General features: G+C 42.9%; 2 protein-coding genes across 3 annotated transcripts in view; both read left to right on the forward strand.

Moving 5' to 3' along the window:
• EXPH5 (exophilin 5) overlaps positions 1-17,175 on the forward strand; it is a 19,098-nt gene extending 1,923 nt beyond the window's left edge. The window contains exons 2-6 of one of the 2 annotated variants that reach the window (XM_014966256.1): positions 947-1,091; positions 5,596-5,644; positions 7,230-7,356; positions 9,252-12,482; positions 13,458-17,175. In XM_014966256.1, the coding sequence (XP_014821742.1) occupies positions 947-1,091; positions 5,596-5,644; positions 7,230-7,356; positions 9,252-12,482; positions 13,458-14,563 (4,658 nt within the window). In that variant the 3' untranslated portion in view covers positions 14,564-17,175. Of the gene's footprint in view, positions 1-946; positions 1,092-2,894; positions 3,017-5,595; positions 5,645-7,229; positions 7,357-9,251 lie in introns of those variants that run through there. The other variant, XM_014966255.1, reaches the window with a different exon arrangement.
• A 2,284-nt stretch (positions 17,176-19,459) lies between these two features.
• The window catches only part of KDELC2 (KDEL (Lys-Asp-Glu-Leu) containing 2), a 15,245-nt gene continuing 13,564 nt past the window's right edge, over positions 19,460-21,140 (forward strand). The window contains exons 1-2 of the mRNA XM_014965762.1: positions 19,460-19,488; positions 19,868-19,972. Coding sequence (XP_014821248.1) covers positions 19,460-19,488; positions 19,868-19,972 — 134 coding nt within the window. The remainder of the gene's footprint in view (positions 19,489-19,867; positions 19,973-21,140) is intronic.

Consider the following 21,140-nt stretch of genomic DNA (forward strand, 5'->3'; position numbering starts at 1 on the left):
CCGGTGGTGAATTGCACTGGTTAAATGAGAATAGCAAGGCCACCTACAACTCGCAGGAGATTTGCAACAGAGCTGCTGCTTTTCTTCCACCTGTGGAAAATACTGGATAATGACACCTAATTGTAATTATCAGTAAGGGATTACGTTTTACATGGAAAAAAAAAAAAAAAAAAGATGCAGTGCCTTATTCCTCAGTGAAGTCTTGTTTCCTCCAGTTTCCTGAAGCATGTTTTAGTAGCAGATCCTGCAGTGTCTTTCCCTAATTTGTGAACAATACCCATCCTGTCCATACCAGTAGCCAGCTGCTTTTACAGGCAGACTGGGTTTATGTTCCATTTGAAGAAATCAAATCATAAACTTCCCAAAGAAATCATTCATGATATCTTGCTTTTAAAATATAGTACTGATACGCAGTTTGTAGCAGAAAAAATGTACTCCAGTGGCCATGGAAATTCTCCATCATAAAGAATTGTATGATCCAGAAGACACCTTAGTCTGGATTGCTGTTATGTAGTTACATTGCTGTCTCTTAAACCATTGTATATTCAGGGTTGTCATATTTATATTTCTTACAAGGTAAAAATGAAGTGACTAATGGTTGTGGGTGCCTCAATTTTCAAATCTAATTTGGCTATATTTTGAAACAGTTCTAGTTTTCAAATAGTTGAGTGCTTGTTACTTTCTGAAAATCAGCCTCATTTGTCTCACGTGCATCACCCAAAACCAATACTTCTTGAAACTTTAGACCTGTTTACCTTTCTTTTAGTTAGTCATTATAAACCGGCATGTCACATAATCCGTCCAAAAATGTCAACAAGACTGATTTTTCCTGGCTTAAAAGGTAAACAAAAGAAAATTGCTTATGAAGACATAGCTTTTTAATGTATACTTTAATACTGTATTTAGTAAGAACTTGAAACAAATAAAACTTTTATAATATTTTTAGATCATAAAGAATTAAAAATGTCGTCTCGCACAAATCCTCAAGCACAGAAGAACACTTCAGCTTCCTTTCTGGGGTTCAGATCACCTTTTGCTTGGCTTTTCTCCTTTAGAAAATCAAGGAAAAACCAGACTCAGAAGCAACCACGGTGAGCTATAATCAGAACATACATTATTTCCAGCTTATAAAAAGTCTATGAGTTATGCTGTGTCTTGTTTAGAAAACTTTGTTAAACTTATTTTTCCAGTCTCTTGCTTTTCACCTTACTGGGAAGATGGGGGTTTTACTTAGTCATGTAATGAGAGATTATTTGTTCTGTGTCAGAAGAATGAGGATGAAGTAGCGAATAATAGGTGAAGTCCCTTGGCTAGATCTGTTTTGCTCAGGCTTTAAGCGTATGAAAGCTCTTAGAGTTAGCAGCGGCTGCGTCTTATTTCATTCCCTCTCAAGAGGACAAGGTGTAAGGCAGATGGGGATCTGGTGCCCTATGGCTGTGATATAAGAGGAAAGCATAGCTTTCCCAGGCCGTGGTGGAGAGCACCGGCCCCGGGCAGCCCTGCTGCATCAGTTCCCACCATTGCTAGCCCAGAGGCAGCTTCGAGGCACGCCTGAAGCTTTAGCTCTAGCTGGGCAAACAGGGCAGCTCTCCAGGGCTTTTGTCTTCCGTGCTTTGTCAGGGCTTTGGTTTCAACTGGATCTGAACCAAAGATGGCCTCATACGCCGTGCTGGAGCTGCTGTTTGTAGAGCACCCTTCTCCCTTGCCATCCGGAGGCTGAAGCTGCTCTTCAGAGGGAACGTGGGGCTGTGCTCAGGCTAGCTAGGCTGACACTTCTCTCCTGACTTTTGTCCTGTATGGTCCTGTCTGTCAGCAACACCTGAGTGAAATATTACTAATTTTGTGCCCGTCTCAGGGCAGTGCTTGGGACGGGCAGTCACAGGTGAAGGTGCATTGTGCTGTGCTGCGAATGAAGCTGCAAGGTCTTTGGCACAAAGAGCTGATTTTCAGTCTGTGAGTCTCAGGCTGGTATTGTGGTCCATGCCTGGGGCTCCTGCGTGGCATGAGGCTAGGACAAGGAACAGCTGTCATAAACAATGGCAGGGAATGCAAGCATCTAAAGAAATGATGATTAGTCTGATACCTGGGTTTTGTAGCACAGCAGCTTGCCATTGTGGAGTGTTTGTATCAAAGCAGGAGGAGATTTAAGGAGAGGTTTGAAGAGAGGCCGAGGTTAGCTTTGTGGATGTTTACTGGTAACAATTCTCCTACATAGTAACACAGCACAGAAAAAAAAAAATTGCAAATTTTTAACCCTGCTTCATACGTGTCATCGTCTCCTCCTCTGCCCTGTGACATGGTAATGCCCCATATGCTGGGACACACCAGCCCTGGACCACAGCCCTCCCTGCAGAATAAAGGGGCACTTGTGTAACAGAATCACATTCCAAGGGCGCTTGAACCTGGTGCACGCTCAGGGAGCCAAGGCACAAGCAAAGGTCTAGGTTTTGCTGCAGAATCTAAGCACCGAAATGATTTCTTAATTTAAGAAGGCAATAAAGTAAACTGTGCCTACTCATTGCATCAGCTTTTCTAATATGTGTTTGTCTGGCTTTTCCACAGAAAATCTATTGTATCTCAGGCCCAGATGCTTTTGATTTCTTACCGAGCACAGCTTGAAAAATAAACAAGTCAGTCCTGACGTGTAACTGAGCTGATTGCTACATTTTCTAGTCACGCCTCTCTGTCGAAAACTTCCCCCACCCTCTTCTAGGTGTTGCCGTGGCATGTGGTTTGCTTTATGCATAGACAAAGCACTGAAATAATCTGTCTCTCACCAGGTAGAGTTATTTTGGAGAGCTAGTGAAATACAATAGGAGGCAGCACTGTAAATCTGTAAGTAACCCTAACTGGCAGAAGTTTTTAAATAGCTAAATATTAATGGCTGTTTAGAGGGTCCTTTCTGCACTGGAGAGACAGTTTCATCAGCTGCGGTGGTGTTCTGCTGTGAGAATAAACTATGGATGCTGCAAAAAAGAGTATGCTTATGTGGAGATACAGAAGATGCTAATGAAAGGTTTGTAACTGTAGTCTGAAGGTAGTGAAATGTTTGATCACTTTGGGTTCAAAGGTGTTTTGTGCTCCTGTGTTCATCCTTATTATTTTCTAATATGTAAGTGTGATCCATGCTAGAAAAGAAATGCTGTCTAATTGCGTTTTCAGCATATTTGAGTTATGTGGTTGTTTCTTAGCTGGCTTCTTAGGTAGTACTGATAAGAATAGAAGAGAAGAAAATGGAATAGACTCTGACATTAGGCAACTTACAGATGTCCTGGGGAAGACAGGTGCCTCAGTAAAAATACTAATTCGCAGCAGATATTAATTCATGGATTTATATTGTTGCTACCAGTAGTGATAGTAAGTAGAGTCATCTTTTACTGTTCTTCTTACATTTGGTTGTCATAAAAAAGATACATATGTATATAAGTGAAAATGTATAAAATGCAACTTCTTGTTTTCCGTAGTGAGTAGCATTTCTCTGATGGCAAGTATTTCTGAACTTGAGCAGTAATTTAACTTCTTTTCTATTTATGAATAATAGATAATGTTTACAAGTATGTGTGTATGTGCGCGTGCATGTGTGGGGGAAATAATGTAAACATTGCTCAATATCCTTAACCAAAAAAGAAACTGAATTACTTTTTCCAAAAATTAAGCAATATTTCTCTGGAAGTTAGCAAAACTTTAATTTTGAAATGCTGAAAAATTTAAAAGAGTTCAGAAGGAATAATGAGGCAGTTTGAGAAGTGGAGGGATTGGCAGAGGGAAAAGATTAAAATAACTTTGTCTGTGTAAGTTGGCAGGGAGGAAAATAAAGCAGGATGCAATGATCAGTTATTTCTGAAAGAACAGTGACAACAAAGACATGGTAGAATTTTGCCAGAGGTGCAAATGAAAATTTAATTTTTGCCTAGACTATCAGTAGACATTGCTAACTAACATGTCTACTTCATGTAGCTTCATTGCAAGGAGCAATTAATACAACACCAAGCACGGCACCGGCTGGGAGAACTGTAGAGCGGCTTTGCACAGTAAAGCTGGAGAAGAGAGCTGCTAACAAAGCTGTTACATTTTTATTATGCATATAATTAAAATTAAGGTAACTAGCTAAGCCACAGGATTTCATTGAGCTTGGTTTGCAGGAAATTGTTGTAAAAGCTCTGAAACATAAGCTTCATTCTTAATTTGTTGTAGAAGCATTAAAACTTATTCAACATTATTTTAGTTTAAATGAAGAGGTACATACATCTCTGAGTCCCGGTTCCGTAAACTTCCTTCACAGGGAGCGGTAACCCACTGAATTAATGGCTGCTCAGTGCTACCAGGAAAAATTAGGAATTTCAGATTTGTACTGTCTGGCCGGATCCTTAAGCCCACTGAGGTCAACAGGCTTGTTTCCTTTGGTTTCGGTTGGACCCCGTGTCAGAGAGGAATCCTGGTTTTACAGTTCACAATTACAGAAGCAAAAACAAATTGCACCTCTCAACTGTTCTTCCCTGCCTGCAAGCACATTGCAAACAAATGACAAAGCACTTCAGGAGGAAAGGCTGGGCCACAAAGAACCTGCCAACAAGCCGGTTTATACTTGCTGCTGAAGCACAATAAAGTAGTCTACCTGAGCACAAGAAGGTTTTAAAAGCCTTAGAACAAGGTCATTCAAAGAGACTTTAAGACAAACAGGACTGAGCAGAACTGTCTTTCCCCATTTCACTTTCTCTTAAGAATTAAGTTCCTGGGAAAAAAGCAGTTTCTGAGACAAGGAAGAACCGGCAATAAGCACAAGCTGAGCAAAATTTCCTTCAGGGCTTTTGAAGGGACTGGGTTTGCTTAGTTATAAAAGAAGGATCTGCAGACTGGAATAGACTCAGTGAAGTCAAGTCCTTGTTCTTGTTTCTTGGGTTTATTTTGTATTTGTATATCTGCAAGTCACCCCGTAGAACAGAATACCTTTTATGTTCAGGGCTTCTCGGCTTGTTCTAACCACTGCATTACTCACAGATGCTCCAGCCAGTTCTCTGCCAAGCCCTTGCAGTCCTAGTAGCTGAGGAAAGCATACGAGCCTTCTACCATGTGTTAAAAATTGGTACATAAAGGCTGTTTCGTGTGAGTAGCAGCAAGTTCCAAAATTCACACCCAAAACAATCTGCTGTCTGCCTCTCTTCCTTCTCAGGGGCACAGCACAGCTCTGCCTCTGAGCAGGGTGAAATCAAGAGAAAAACAATAAAAGTACAGATGCAAACCACTTAGAGATTTACAAGTAGTTAACTTCAGCTATTTGTAGTACCTACTAAATTATTGTTGTTTGGAAAAGGAAGTAATCCCATCTTATCGGAGTGAAACAATTACTTTATGGCTGTTGCAGACAGCCGTGGGTTGAGTTCATTCTTGGCTGTGCAGCTACAACACTTGCAAGATGACACAGCCCAACTGAATGGTAGCTTTCCCCAGCATTTTTTTGTTAGCAGGATTCTTCATAGAGCAGTCTTTTTTCAGATGCTTCTCAATAGCTATTAAAGAGAAACTGTTGATTTTACTCCTGGTAAAATTAAATCCTATTCCCTTTCAAAACCAACATTTAAATCCTTCTGCCTACAGATATGACAGTTCTCCTGGCCCGTCTCCGAAAGTGGAAGAAATGGCAACGGTAAGTAGCTTATCAACTGTATTGTCAGCAATGTTTAAACTACAGGTTTTTCAAAAACTAGTCCCCTTTGTTTAGGCTGTTGATGTAACGCCTGTTTAAATAGTGTTCTTGCAGTTCGTGTTTTAAACACCGAGTGAAATGTCTGTGTTGTGAACCTGTTGAATGCAGTAGGATGAGCTTGCTCTGTTAACTATACAAGTCCAAGCTTTCCTAGGTATGCTCTAAGTCTACCTCTGATCCAGTTTCAGTTCTCTCTCTTAATGAGAGAATAATTCCATGCGTAGTTTCCTGGGCCAAAACCCTCACATATTTTGGCAACTGAAACCAATCTGCAAATAGGTCAAAACGCACACTGAATCAATAGTCTAGGGTATTTACTTTGGTTCTTTTCATTTGTACAGGAGTGAAAAAGAGTAGTTGGCTTGGGCAGGCAGTAAGCTAGAGCCTCTCCTGCAGCATTTCCATGCACAGAATTACTGGGTAAATGTAAATTTTGACAGTAGGAAATTATTTTCTGGCTGAATGTTCCATTCTATAAGCACAAGCTCAATTTAAGGATGAAACAACAGATTTATTCCTGATGTAATTTAAGTGCATGCTGTTGAAATAAACACATTTCCTCCAATGATGATATTTGCTGTTTTAATTGCTTTATTGCCATGTATTACTAGCATGTCTTTCCTCCTCTTCAATTGTGTGGTATAATCACAGAGGGGATTAAGGAGGTGTACAGTATATAATCAAAGGTACACAGGAGGTAAATTGGCCACCTCAGTCACCTCCCTTCTCTCATATTTCCAAAACAAAGGGATAATGTATATTAATATATGATGGAACAAAGTCTTATCAGAGAATCCTGCCTATTATATAAATAGACTATTGTAGCTACACAAGTAAAATATTAAAAATATTGAGAACTAAAAAGTAGTAAGGGAGAATTTATTAGGAAAAAAAAAAGGAAGTCTCAGCTAAAATAAATCAGCAGTTCAGCAGTTGTCTGCACTTCTACTGTCTGAGACTGTGAGCTAAGAGAAATATGGATGGGATAGGAACCTCTACAGCTTAACATGCAAACTAAACTCAGATGGGGAATAGGATGACATTTTCCCACTGCCAAGGTAATTTATCACAGCCCCCTGAAGTGCTGTTTTGCAATATGAAAATTGACTGTGGTGTTAAATTATTAAATCTCTGTTGGGAGATCACTGTGTGAATTTTACAATGTGCTGGTCAAGGAAGAAGTGATTAGGAAATACTAATTAAGAGAGATACAATGCAATAGGATGCATATGGAGAAAATAAGTAAAATAAGCATGCCCCATATTATAAGGTCATTATAACTCGTATCCAAAACATGCTACAGTATGAGGTCAAATGAGCAAATATCCTTATAACATATGTGAAAGTCCCTAAAATGCATGCAACTTTACAATCCTCACTTGTGTATTTTAATAGTACAGTATTTAATGGACCCACAAAGAGTTACTGACCTCTGTGAGTTGTGACATGATTTGTGATGTGACATGAAACATGATTTGAACCCACAAATAGAACTAAACTCATGTTGTCTTACAATTTTTAACAGGCTGAAATGTGTAATTCCCCAATGTCAGCTGAAAGAAGTGGTCATTCTTTTGACGCAAACCAAAATGAAATGATGGAGAAAAGTATACAGGAATGGAATGAACAGCTAGAGAAGGAGCTTTTCAGTGGTAAGTGTGTGTCCTTACTTTGTTCTGATATTATTGTTGTCACAAGTGACTGTGGTGACTGGTTTCAGAGAATAGTCTGCAAAGGCATGGGATGTAAAGGTATGGCACATTATTTTCTATCATAGTGGCTATTTTTTGCTGGCTTCATCTGATGGCAGAATGTCTACTCTTGTCAGTGACTTCAGGCATGTCTCTGGTCACTCTTAGAAAGCATTTCATCTCATACTGATCCACATCAGAAGAATCACAGCTTAAAAGCATACATTTCTCTTCGCTGATTCTGGCAGGAGCCCATACTGCATCCTTCAGATGCAGAAATATAGTTATGTGACAAGAATTTAATCCCAGTTACCTGCGTGCATCATTTTGATGGTGATGAATTACTGGGCCTGGTTTTATGAATTGTAAAGCCTCAAACCACAGAAGCAAGAAGCATGGTGACATTCACTTAACTTTCTGGGAGCCCTTATAGCACCAGTTGAAAGTTGCTAGTTCTTTTTTTCTCACTGCTGGGAAGCAAGGCAAGATCAGAAGCCAGCCTATGGAAGTACAGTGGTGTTCTTCCTTAAACTTCCTGAGATCTATGCAAAAAAAATCTCTTTCTACCGCCCAGAATTACAAGAGATCACAGATCAAAAGCATGATTGATCAGGAAGCAGTGGCTGAGTCGGCAGTGCTGGAAGAGGAGAGCACTGCAAGGTGTACAGTCATTCTTCTGAAACTCACATGCCTTTCATTGCTTTTGGGTGTCAGTTGTAACTGTGCACACTTGCCCACTGACAGAGAAAACCTGTACATAGCTTGGATGACGTCCTCCAAATGGAAGACTTAGAAACAGCTTGTCTTTTTTCTTGTTCTAAGCTGACTCTCTCCTGTGAAGAGAAATTTAGAAAAACAGAAAATGATAGTATTTTTGTATCACCTTTTATTCTAGCCATACATACCTAGCAATGTTTTCTTAATGATTCTGTACTATTAGCACAGATCTGTAATGACTCATCAGTCAGTGTTTTTAATTTAAACGGATTAGGTAACAAAAGAGCCATATCCATTTGTGTTCATATCTTATGTGTGGTATTTTCAAAATACAAAAAGAATACAATTAGCGAAGGCATAATTTGTTTTGCCAGTAAAAATACTTTAAATACATTGCTGTCACTTAGTCTTATAAGTAAATATCTTGCTTAACTGAGCTATATAGTGTTTAATTCCAGTTCATGAGACTGTCTATATATATATATCTATAAGTACAGCTTTGTTACTAGAATGAATCACAGGTTCCTAACTATTTAATTACCCTTTCTATCCAGAAAATGCCATTTTCAGTTCTCATTTTAAAGTAATAAGCTACAATTTAGCAGAGAACTTCTTTTCTGAATGAAACAAACAGTGGACGTGCCAGACTACTGGCTATGCTTATTTGATGGTTTGCAGGATTCTGTGTTTTGTTACAGTTACATGATAACTGTGCTTTGTGAACACATAGAAAGGTCCACGTTCGCCTTGCGAATTCTTTTCAGGGATTTTTTGTTACAAACTAGATTTGGAAAGTTTACCACACACACATGCATATATAGCACGTGGGTAAGAATTCAGGGTTCAAATTGTTTTGTTTTTCTTTTCAATAGCATAAAGACTAACATTTACATAAAGAGCAGTTTTTCAGATCAGTCATGGAGCAGCACATTTTTTAACTTGTAGTCATAATGGGTGACTGCTGAAAGGTCCAGTGGAGGAAGAACACAGGTTTGGGAAGGGTTTAGAATGCTGAGAAGCTGACTCCTTTCAAAACCAGTTCTGATTATTAAGATAGTACATGAAACTTTTAAACATAAATCATCAGAAGATCATTAAAGAAAACCAAAGCAAGTATCTTTTGTTTTTTTCCTGTGCAGTTCTAAATGATCTGGATGACCAGCTGGCCCAGGAACAAGCCCAAGACCCACTGGACAGGACAGTTTCTACTGGCAGCACATCAAATATCCAATACAGTACTGCATTCCCTACTTCAAAGAGACAGACTGCTAGTAGGGGGCAACACAGAAATGACTGGAGTGACATGCCTAGCACATTTTTCCCTGACGGACTGAGAACAATAAGAGCCAAAGATGAACACAAGTTTTTCATCAGACCAAGAAAATTACACAGTGCATATATAAACTGGCACCAGACAGCCTTTCAAGATGATTACAAATATGGTGATCCAGTTGATGGAAATCCTCCTCCACTAAGCAGGAGGCTGTCTTCTGTTTCCTTTGGACGGTCTTCAGAAGGTAGCTTATATCCTCCTTCCATAACACATCACAGTGGATTTAGGCACAAGAGTTGTATGAACAGTAGTACGGTTGGCAGAAGTTACTCTGTATGTTCCCTTCAGAGATGTTCGTCATCAGTATCTTCTGACCAGCTATCAGCATCTAGTTTACAACATTCGTTGGCAAGGGAGAGCAGTAATGGTTTTGTACCAAGGTTTGGTCGACAGAACCCAAAGAGAATTCCTCTGTCTTCTATTGTATGGAACAACACACCAGACTCTCCTGGACAAACATCAACTCAAGACAAAATGTTTAGAACCCAATCACTGATGGAGGTTCATGCTACAGACCATGGTGGATATCCTAGCTCTCTGCAAGAAACCAAGAACTATGCATGTCACCACTCGAAACACCACTACAGAAGATCTATTTCCAGCACTAATTGCTTTAGTAGAATTAGTTGCCCTGACAAAGCTACTTCTCCTTTGCCCTTTGATAACTGGGAAAATTATCCATTATACAAATCGGAAAATAATCTCTCTAGAGCCTACTATAGAGACACTTCTTCTCATGGCAAGTGGTACGCAAACCAAAAAAATTCTCATTATGGAAAAAAAGACAGCTATTCTTCTTGGGCTGATATCCCTCAGTACTACAGTGACGAAGCATTTGTTTCTCCTGATGCCAGCTTTGAAGCGATTCTGGCTAATTTAAATGACCAGCAGTGGGCACATACAAAGAATGCCAAGTTTGGTTCTCAGCGCTTGCAGAACGATTTTCACGTGTATTCTCCAGAAAATATGAATATGAAAAGGATAACAAGAAGTGCAAATAGAACTTTTTCAGAATTCACCGAGGGCTGTCAGCCTTGGCTAAGTTGTAACTCTTCAGTTTCTTCATCTAGTATCAGAACTGATGACTCAGTCTTTCCTAATTTGAAGGACCAAACAAAACCTATAGGACTGAACAGGAATTCAGCCTCCGTTTCCCAAAGGAGTACTAAGGCAGACTTTACACAACTAGAAAAGGTTGAAGGTATGAAGCAACCAGATGAAGAAATGCCGTTACCGTCAGTTTCTCAACAAGCCAATACAAACTACATCAACACCCAGAGTTTTCCCTCTAACAGCTCTGCTTCTGCCATGCTGCAAAGCGATGCATCTCTCTTTAACACAATGAGATCAAAGAGACAAACCCAATTCACTGCCAGAGGAGATATTGCAAAAATACATACATCAAACGGTGAAAAAAGAAATGTAAGAATGAAGGAAAGCAATTGCCCACCCAACAGTGTGTTCCGTCAGCCTCCCTGCATTTTGCCAGCTGCTGAGAGCAGGAAGGAACCTTTTCTTCCAAGTCAGAAAGAATGGGAACATAATCTGTATTACACAGCAAAAAGAGAGAGCATCAAACAGGATAATCGGAGTGCAGAAGCCGTTGGCCAAGCTGCTCCAAAGAGGCACCCCTCACTGCTGAATGCTGCTTCTGCTCCACCCACTGAAAAACTGGAAAACTGTCAAGGCATGTTGTCCTGTCCTCCTGAACGTTCATCTAGCTCCTCACAAAGCTCTCCACAAGCACTTTCTCATAAAGACAATTCTAAACGTTCAGGAACACTAACTTCAGTAAATTGCACGGTTACTGAACCTCAAGCAGAAGGTGGAAAAGCAGCTCAAGTGAGCAGAATAGGTGTTACCAAAACGATTTCACAGAAAACACCGCAAAATGCAAGCACTTTATTTACTAAGAACTGTAACGGACAATTCACTACTAGTTCTCCACAAAATGGAAATTCTGGAAATGTTTATATGCATAACTTTGATGGAGAACCCAAGATCTCTGAACATAGTTTAAGTTATTTTTGCCTTGAAAAAGAAAGGAATAATTCACCTTGTATTGAAAGGCTTCACAAGCAAGACGGCTTGCTGAGGCAGACCAGTAGCTGCAGCATTACTGGCTCCCCTAGCAGAAACAGCCCCAAATCTCTTGACCCACTGGTTATTTATTACACTTTGCCTAGGAAATCAGCCAGCATTGCTGGTAGTAGTATGTCAGATACGCCCATCTCTTTACCTAGAGAAGGCAGAACAGCATACAGTTGCTTAAGGTCTGAAACTCCACATAGAGCTGGTGCCTTTTGTTCTAATCAAAGAGATGTGTCTTGTTTAGACTCAAAACATCCCTTTTATACGTCAGCATCATTAAATGCTGCTGCAAGTAACAAAGAGAAAGATTACCCCAGTCCTTTAACCAGAAGTCCTAATGATTCAGTAAGTAGTAGTACATCAGTTGAACTGACAGACAGATGTAAACATTTAAGAAGAGAATCCTCTGTGTTTGCAGATTGTAAGGAGAGGGGAAATTTTTTGCAGAAGTATAAAACTACAAGCACATTTACAGTTTGTGTTGATGAAGATCATGTCAAGTATCATGAACTTGTTTCAATTTATTACACGTTACCACGGAGACATTCAAGAACATTTTGTAGCCTCTTTAGAGATAATCCAGAGGATGCAGATTTAACTTGTCCCAAAGAAAGTGCTCAGTCACCAAGAATACGAAGTAAGAGAAATGAAGGTCATGTGAGTTTAGCAAATGTTTTTTTCCCCAGTACTTCAGAAAAAGAGGTGCCTTCATATTCTTCTGACCAAGTATCTTCAGCTTTGGTCACATCTCAGGACGTAGGAACTGCTGTTGATAGTGAAGCTCCTAGCTCTGAGAAGAGATGTACTTCAAAGTCAGTGAGTATGGTACATAGCAGGACAGATAGCTCAGCAGATCTTTCAATCGCAGAAAATGGGCTTTCTGACACGGTGACAAAAGAAATTTCTTTTGGTGGTCCACAATCCACTGCAGTAGTGGCAAAGTCAGGTAAGGTCATTTCTGACGCTTCAAGCAGCCAAAACACAGAAATATGTCTAAAAGACAAGAAGGACATTTTACAAACAGCCACACCACTAATGTCCACTTTATCAGCCCCTCCCAAGCCAGGCGGACATTTCAAGAATCCTTTGTATTCTACTTCAACAAATAAAAATACTATGCAGAAGGGAAACTCTGAAAACTGCTGTCAGCCCCCTAAAGTGAACACCAATAAAAATCTGAATAGCTCACTCCTCCACCCAGGAGAGAGGGAACCATTCCTTGGAAGGAATGGTAACACAGAGCGTGCTGATGTGCCGCTTCCTCCTGCAGAAGACACGCACAAGGATAGTACCCAAGTCAAACAGAGAGTAAATTTCCTACACCAAACCACCCCTCTGTATAATAATAAGCATAGTGGGCTGCAATTAAGGGCTGACAGTTCAAGAAAAAATGCAAATTATTTAAACTCTTGTAGCAAAGTGCTTTCAGAGTCTCAGAACAAAGTGTGTGAGGTAAGCACAGCTTCCAGTGCTGATCCATTACTTCAGCTAGATGAAGGGGTTAGCACAGATACTGATGACTTAAAGAATTCAAAAACCAAAAAAGAACAAAAGTCACAGAGTACTCAAAAGGGTAGCGATTGTAGTAGTTTGCAGGAATCAGAGAGACACAGTGAAGGCTGCCTGAACATTAACTGTAAAGATGAAGTCCTCAGGGTTACCCAACATCAGAAGACAACACCAAGTGCAGAAGATGAGAACAAGCTTCTCTCTGACTGCACAAGAGACAGAGTCAAAGATATAGAAAAAAGGAAAAACAGAGCTTCAATTAAAAATAAACTGGCAGCTGTTTGCAAAACAAGTCGAAAATTTTCAAGTAAAAATTTACCCCCCAAACCGCACATAAGTAACATTTTTTCACAGAATGGTGGAAATGCCGCTTTAGAGGTCGACATGTCTTCTGATTCATTGATTTCAACAGATTCCCATCAGCCATTCCTGCAGTTGGACAAGGAAAATCAGAATCACAGTCTGGACCCTGATAAGAATACGCCAAGAACAGCTGAGAAGAAGACAACTGAAAATCAGAATGATCCTTCTTTGCTTGTTAATAACACCAATTGGAGGTCTTTTACAAGCTCATACACCCAGAAGGAAGCCATCAGTCCCAAAACACCTACAGTGAAAGCGGGAAATAGGCCAAGTCTTACAACCCTGTTTCCAGATAAAGCAGTAACCACAAGAAATAAGAATTCCCAAACACTCGATCTCAGGTTAGAAAGCAAAAGCCAGCCCATCTCTCCCAGTGCTACTGCATCAGACCCACTGGATGGTGAGAAAAGAAGAGCTGGCAGTCGTGCCTGCACTCCTCCCTTGCCACTTTTAACTGACAAAAACTCAAACACGTATGTAAATAGCTGCTTGCAGGCAGACGTATGTCCACAGCAAAACTTGACTTCCCAGACGGTGCTTGGTCAGTGTCAAAACACCTCTCAGTTTGCTGGCGTAAAAAATGCCAACTTGCACGGCTACCAGTTGCGCAAGAACCATGCCAGGAGCCAGCGGGAGCGTCACCTCTCTGAGAGTGTTTGTGCTCGAGATTCCCACGAGCCCTTCTCCTCGGGAAGCAATGTTCTACCAACAGATGGTCTACACGGGAAGAGATTTAAATCTTACTCGGAGCTGTTGTCTTGTGATGAAAATGAAAACTGGGCCTCAGACGATGAAAAAAGTTACGGCACTAGAAATTTGATGTATCCGTCTGTTGAATTTGGTATATTTGGCAAAGAACAACAGTTGGCTTTCCTGGAAAATATCAAGAGGTCACTCACCGAAGGGCGGTTATGGAGACCTTGTCTTCTTAACAACCCTGGTGCTCTCAGAGATGGAGAGGGCTCTTCTATCAACAGGGCTGAGCTTTTGAGCTCAAGTTCTGCTGGGAGCAAGATGTCATCGGCTGCTTCATCCCCCCGAGAGCCAATTGATATCTATCAGGAAGACCCGGCAGCTTATTCGGATTCAGACAGTGATACCACCACCGATGATGAATACTACCTAGATGAGATCGATAAAGAATCGGAGCTATGAAGGGCCCGGGGACTAAGATGGCACGACAGCTCGGTAGTTTCTGGGCAGGCAAAACCATGTAAAATACTTCGAGCCAGTTCTTGTGCTGCTATAAATTGGTACAACTTCATTAGTTTTCAAGAAGTTAGTATGTTACATTCGTTGAGCATTTGACTTTTGTATTAAATATGAGGCTTCACTGTTGTTTTTTTCCCCTAGCAGGGAAAAAGAATGTTAAAAAATCTCTTCCCAACATAATAGAAGGTAAACAACTGAGGAGCTTTGGGCAGTGTAACTCGAGAGATGGCTTTCCTCTGAGTCAGCAAGCAGTGGCTTAGGCTCCTGCCAGCTCGCAGTGCTGGAATGGATAAATTCTAGCTTGAGCTACTTTTTGTTACGAGACTTAACAGAAAAACAAGAGTTTTCTTTGCTGATAAATGGCTGTTTCTCCAATTTTCCTCATTTACCAGATCAAGTGTGATAATGCCAATCCATCCCACCCAACAAACACCCCCACAAAACAAAACCTGTTCAATTTTTACAGCATATTCTCTATGAATGTTCTTTTTCTGCATTCCTGGGAGGCGCAGCAGCAGTGTCCCTGGTGGCCTTTGTTCTGCCGTGCAGTTGAGGCGGATTCCACACCGGGATGTTTCTCCTCAGCATTACAAGAGCAGTGAACAATGTTGAGTTACAGAAGTGCTGCAGTGCACGGGAGACAGCTTGGCAGAGGGCACAGCGCTGGAAAACCCACCACAATTCCTGAGGATGTTAAGAAACACAGCTGAGCATGGAAATCTGCTTTTCAGACAGGGGAGGTTCATAACTGATGAATGGCCAGATTTCTGCCTTTGATTTAGGAACAGGTTAATTTGGATTAATAATCCGACATTTTAAACCATGGAAAAGGTAAAAAGATTTACTCTATTTATTTTCTATGTAAACCTCATAGGTTGAATCCTAAGTTGTCCTAATATTGGGAAGACAACCCTCGCCAGTACAACTCCTTACATCCCAGAGTTCTGCTGCTGCCTCTGTGCCGGGCTGGTCCCGGGGTGAGGCACTGGCAGCTGCTGGGCTCCTTCAGGGCAGCACCACCCGAAGCGGCCCGAGAGGACACTTGGCCAGGTCACACCTGCACCTACAGACTGGCTGGTTTATACATACTGAGTAAATAAAACCAGTAAGAAATGCTCTTTCCCTTTTTGATATTTTTCAAGCATTCGCACTGTCACCATGCTAATTTTACCCTTCGAACTGAACAGCTGTAAACATTTTCCAGTGGCTTTTCTTCAGCCACACTAATAATGTAGTATTATTACTCAGTAGCCAAAACTCATCCCTGGCCATTAAATTTATGACTAAGTTTTGATCTGTTTTTATACAAGATCAGGAGTGGCTCACTGAGCCAGCAGATAGTATTTTTAAATAATTATACATTTACTTTTACTTTATTTCTAATACCACCTATGGTCTAAAATGATGATCCATATTTTTGATAAACTTTTTAATTCAATAAAATTTCTGTAGGACATAATTATATTTTTGTAACTAGAAGGATAGTATACTGGTATTTTAAAATAATATATTTTACACAAAACAAGCAATGCTTGTATCTCTGACTACTCCACAAGAAACTAAAATATGAAAATATTATAGTAGGTAACTGGCATCCTTATTTTTTTATACTGTAAACTTCGTTAAAGAAGTGGGTCTGTAGTTCAAATCTGCGCCAATATATAAGTATTATTACTGGGGTAATTTGTCTTTTATTGTACATAGAAGGACTAACATAAACTATGTATTTATAGTCAAAACTGAGCTCTACGTCATGCCTGGTTTGGAAGGATGTAAGCATAAGCTGACATATACAATGCTGGAAGGAAATGACTACCATATAATTGCAATCTTGTAAAATGCGGTATCCTGAGGAGAAATTGTGTTTCTCTGTAAATGGCTGTATTCTGTGTATTCTGGTGGCCAGCCCACCCCAAACCACAACAGCACAGAGTTCTGTAGAGTAAGACAATAAAACCAGCTGAGTATCAGGGAGGAATTGCCGCTGCTGTACATTTCTGCAAAATATGTTAATCCAAAACCTGGCAGTACCAGCCTACATAAGGTAAAGAATAATAAAATAAACGTTTACAAGGGAAGTAAATGGTCATACAGTTTCTCTTTACTAGGAGTGGACGGTTTAGAACATTTTTATTTGTAAATATTTTGTACCTGTTCAACAGAAGTTGGGATAACTTCTCACCTTGTTGGCATAATTTTTTTTTCATTTGCTATGCTGTGTACGTACAGGAAATCGGGTGGCTTCATTTAATGAAAGCTTTTGGTCATAAATCAGTTGGGGAAGACTGCAGCCTACCAAGGATCTGCAAACTAATATTTACACCGAATAATGGTATTCTGTAAAACAGGCAATTGGCATGAAAACATAGGGAGAAATACCCTTTGAATAGCTATCTGCTCCATTCACTTTAGTAGAGCCAGATTTTGACATCTTCGCTCTTCCAAGCTTTTTCTTTGGTAAAAGTGTATGCTACAAATGTTCATAATTTATAGGATTTTCATATTTAAAATTATTTGTTTGAAATAAATTCTGCATTCAAATGAAAAAAAAGAAAGTACTGGTAGTCTGTTTATTTTTCACTTACTGTGAATGCCATAGACAGTTTATTTTAAAAAGTAGTAAAATCTAGCATATTAGTATTGTGACAGCAAACGATGCCATAGATTTTAGAGGGGGCACCCAGCCGTGGTCCATCAGGAGCTGCGGGCAGGGGTCACACCAATACTCCATGTAGGGGCCAAGGGTAGTATTTGATGAGGAGTTTTGCAAGGTGATAAGCTCCAGGGATGAGGCCTGAGTGGGGCCTGGCTGCCACGTGCAGTGGCAGGGTGTGAGACTCACCACTGTCTTTCAACCTTAATTGCTACAGCCAGGGTATGTGGTACCTGAGTTCAGTGACGCTGTCCCTCGGCCTGGTTTCAGAAGGAAACATGGTTTATGGGCTGAGGTGGTGTGTGTGCCTATCGCTGTCCACCCATTAGGTCACTTGTGTCCCCAGATGACCTTTGACCTTTCTAACATCTCAATGACATTTGAAAAAAGGGACAGAAATCTCGTGGTTTCATCACAGGGTAGCTCACGCTGGGAAGGACCTCAGGAGGTTCTGCTCCAACTTCCTGCTCACAGCAGGTCAGCTCTGAGGTCAGGCCAAGCTTCTCAAGACTTTATCCTGTCCAGTCTTCAAGTCGTTTGAGGATGAAGACTGGAGAGCCTCTCTGGACAGCCTGTGCCTCTGCCTGACTGTCCTCATGGGAGAGGCTTCCCTTCAAGGGAGGCTCCAGGCTGAGCCTCCCTTCATTCAACTCATGCCAAGGTCCTCTCCTTCCACCGTGCGCCATCTCCTCAGTGATCTCCCCAGGGGCACTGGGGGCTTCTGTAAGGTCCATCCCCTCCCCGAAGCCATCCCTGCTCCAGGCTGAAGAAGCCCCAGCCTCAGACTCTCCCCACAGGGCCAGTGCTCCAGCACCACTGCCTCAGTGGCCTCCTCTGCAGTTGATCCAGTTTATTGGTGTCTTGTACTGGGGAGCCCAAAGCTGGATGCAGTATCTGGACCAGGTGGTCTAACAAGTACTGCATGGAGGGGGATAACAACTCCCCTCAACCTCTGGCTCTGCCCTGGTTTGTATAGCCCAGGCTGCTGTTGGCCATCATTGCTGCCAGGACCTGTTGATAGCCCATGTCCCCCTCACCACCCCCCCCAGGGCTGTTCCCTCGGAGCTGCTCCCAGTCTTTATCAGCACAGGGGTGGCTCCTCCCTGGGGACGGGGCCCCAAGAGCACCAACAGGCCCTGACCCCCCTCCCCAGGGCACCACCCACACTGCCCATGGCCCAGGACATCATTTCGGCCCAGGACACCATTTCGGCCCTGCCCCGGCGGTGTTGGAGGACATTGGTCTCCATGTCCCCACAGCCCTGCCTGGCTGGCCATGGGCCCAGTGAGCCTGGCCCCACCAGCAGGCTGAGGTCCCCAGGGCCCTCCAGCCCCCCCAGAGCCACACTTAACCCTGGTTCCCCTTGCAGGGCCTGATCCTGATCTGCAGATTGATGTCCCTGCCTGACCTCAGCCCTGCCCTGTCCCCACGAGCCTGCTGGGTGATGAGGCCTCTCAACTGCCCCGGGTGGTGTTTGCCACGTGCAGGCCAGGCCCTGGTGAAGCCCTGCTGCCAGCCATGGTGCTGTGCTCCTCAGCCCCATTCTCCAGGGAGCAGCCCGCCCTCATCACTCCCTGGCACCCAAGTGCAAGACTTTCTGTTGAATTTCATGGCCCATTCCTCCACCCTGTCCAGGTCCCTCAGGATGGTAGCCCTGCCCTCAAGCACACCGACTAGTCCCCCTGTTTGGTGTCATCAGCAAACCAAATGATGGAACTCTCCATCTCCTCATCCCAGGCCAGCTCCCTGAGGTGCTCCCATTCTTACCAGGTAGAGAAGACCCATCAACCAGACCCCCTCCAAGCCCAACCAACCACCCTGATGGTTTTTTTACCCATCTGGTTGTTCCCCATCCAGACTATAACATCCTAACTCGGATACAAGAACGTTATGGGAGACAGTGACATCTGTGCTGAACTCAAGGTAAATGCTGTTCCCTGCTCTCCCCTCATCTCCAGAGCAGTTTATGGCCAGGCATGCTTGGTCAATCCACGCTGATGGCTCCCACTCACCGCCTTCTCCCAGTGTGTTCCCAACTGGTGTAGAGGGAGAGGAAACCTGCCCTCGCTGACCCCTGCGCTGAGAGCTGCAGCGGGGGACATACTGCCTGGCCAAGGAGCACATTCCTAACTCGAGATTAACCCTACACGTCTTTCCTCCTGCCTGTTGGGAGCATCACACACGGTATGTCGGTGGAGATCTGTGGTTATCTGAGGTGAGGGAGTTTGGAAGACTAAAGACAAAAGCTAGGAGGAAACCAGACTTGTTAATTTCACTTTCAAGGAACCTGTTTTTCATGGTCTGTATGCACAGAGACTTGAAGTTCATGTTATTCAAACCCACGCAGCACTCGTTTGTGCTGCATTGTTTTGCATGTGAGAATCCAGGCTTGCACGGAAGCTTGTTTTAATTCTCCTACAGCCTCGTGCAGCCCCACCGCCACCACCACGCTGAAGTATTTCCTAGTAGCAGCAAACGCTTCTGATAAAAATGATACAACAGCCTTAGGCGAGAAATAACTGGAGGTTTTCCATGCTTACTTGTATTCCATCGTTTTTGAATCCATGAAATTACTTTTTTGTTACATTTGCTAGAGAAAAATACCACGGTCCCTCTTTCCCCATCACCAAGCATGACTGCACTGAGGAGGGCAACCTGCAGTCCCTCACCCCCAGCCCAAGCCCTTTGGCTCTCAAAGGGTGAGAGGGTGGTGCATGCCCACGCCGCGCTGGACCAGAGGCGTGATGCTCACTGGGATGGGAAGGAGCAGCAGGGAACAACCTGCCAGTACATCCCAACAGGGGCCATGCTCTGTCCTTCACTTTAAATAGTCACTGTGGGAAATCTTAGAAACAGCGAGGAGGAGTTATGTATTTCTTTCTTTTACAGCAACCTCTGTTTGTACATAAGCTAATACAGGCAGTAACAATTAATATATTTTAGAGAAATATGAAACATCAAAAAGAGAAAGAAATATGAAACATCAAAAGCAGCATGGTCAGCAAGTTGAGGGAGGTGATTCTGCCCCTCTGCTCTCCTGACACCCCACCTGGGGTACCGCATCTACCTCTGGAACTCCCAACATAAGAAGGACATGGACCTGTTGGAGGTCCCTCCAGATGAGGGCCACAATGATCAGAGGGCTGGAGCACCTCCTATGAGGACAGGATAAGAGTTGGGGCTGTTCAGCCTGGAAAAGAGAAAGTTCCAGAGACGCTGTGTATTACCTGTCCAGTATCTGAAGAGGGCCTACAAGAAAGCTGGAGAGGGAATTTTTACAAGGTCATGTAGTGATAAGCCGAAGAGTAATGGTTATAAACTGAGAGAGGGGAGATTTAGATTAGATATCAGGAAGAAATTCTTTTCTGTGAAGGTGGTGAGGCACTGGAACAGGTTGCCCAGAGAAGCTGTGGATGCCCCATCCCTGAAGTGTTCAAGACCAGGCTGGATGGGGCTCTAGTGGGAGGTGTCCCTACCCCTGGCAGGGGGGTTGGAACTCGATGGTCTTTAAGGTCCCTTCCAACCTGAACCATTCTATGATTCCATGATTTTTTCCTCAGAACTCCGGACCCGCTGTTCAGGTGCCAGCTGGCCTGTAGCCGCACACACGGGTGATGTGCTGTTTGGAGGAGACACACACAGACACCCCCTCCTCGGTTTGGCTCGGAACCTCCTGGGACACGAACACGGGGGGGCTCCGCGCCCACAGGTGGGTCCGACCCCCCCTCCCTCCCCCGCAGCTGTTCCCCCACAGCGCTCGGGGCCAGGACGCGGACACCGCCCCGCTCCACGGCCCCAGCCCGGCGGGGACCCCACGGCCCGTTACTTTCCGGCCCTTCCCGCGCCTCCCCCGGCCCTGCCCGGCCC

Source organism: Calidris pugnax, unplaced genomic scaffold, assembly GCF_001431845.1.
Source record: "Calidris pugnax isolate Ruff unplaced genomic scaffold, ASM143184v1 scaffold20, whole genome shotgun sequence".
NCBI classification, from domain to species: domain Eukaryota; kingdom Metazoa; phylum Chordata; class Aves; order Charadriiformes; family Scolopacidae; genus Calidris; species Calidris pugnax.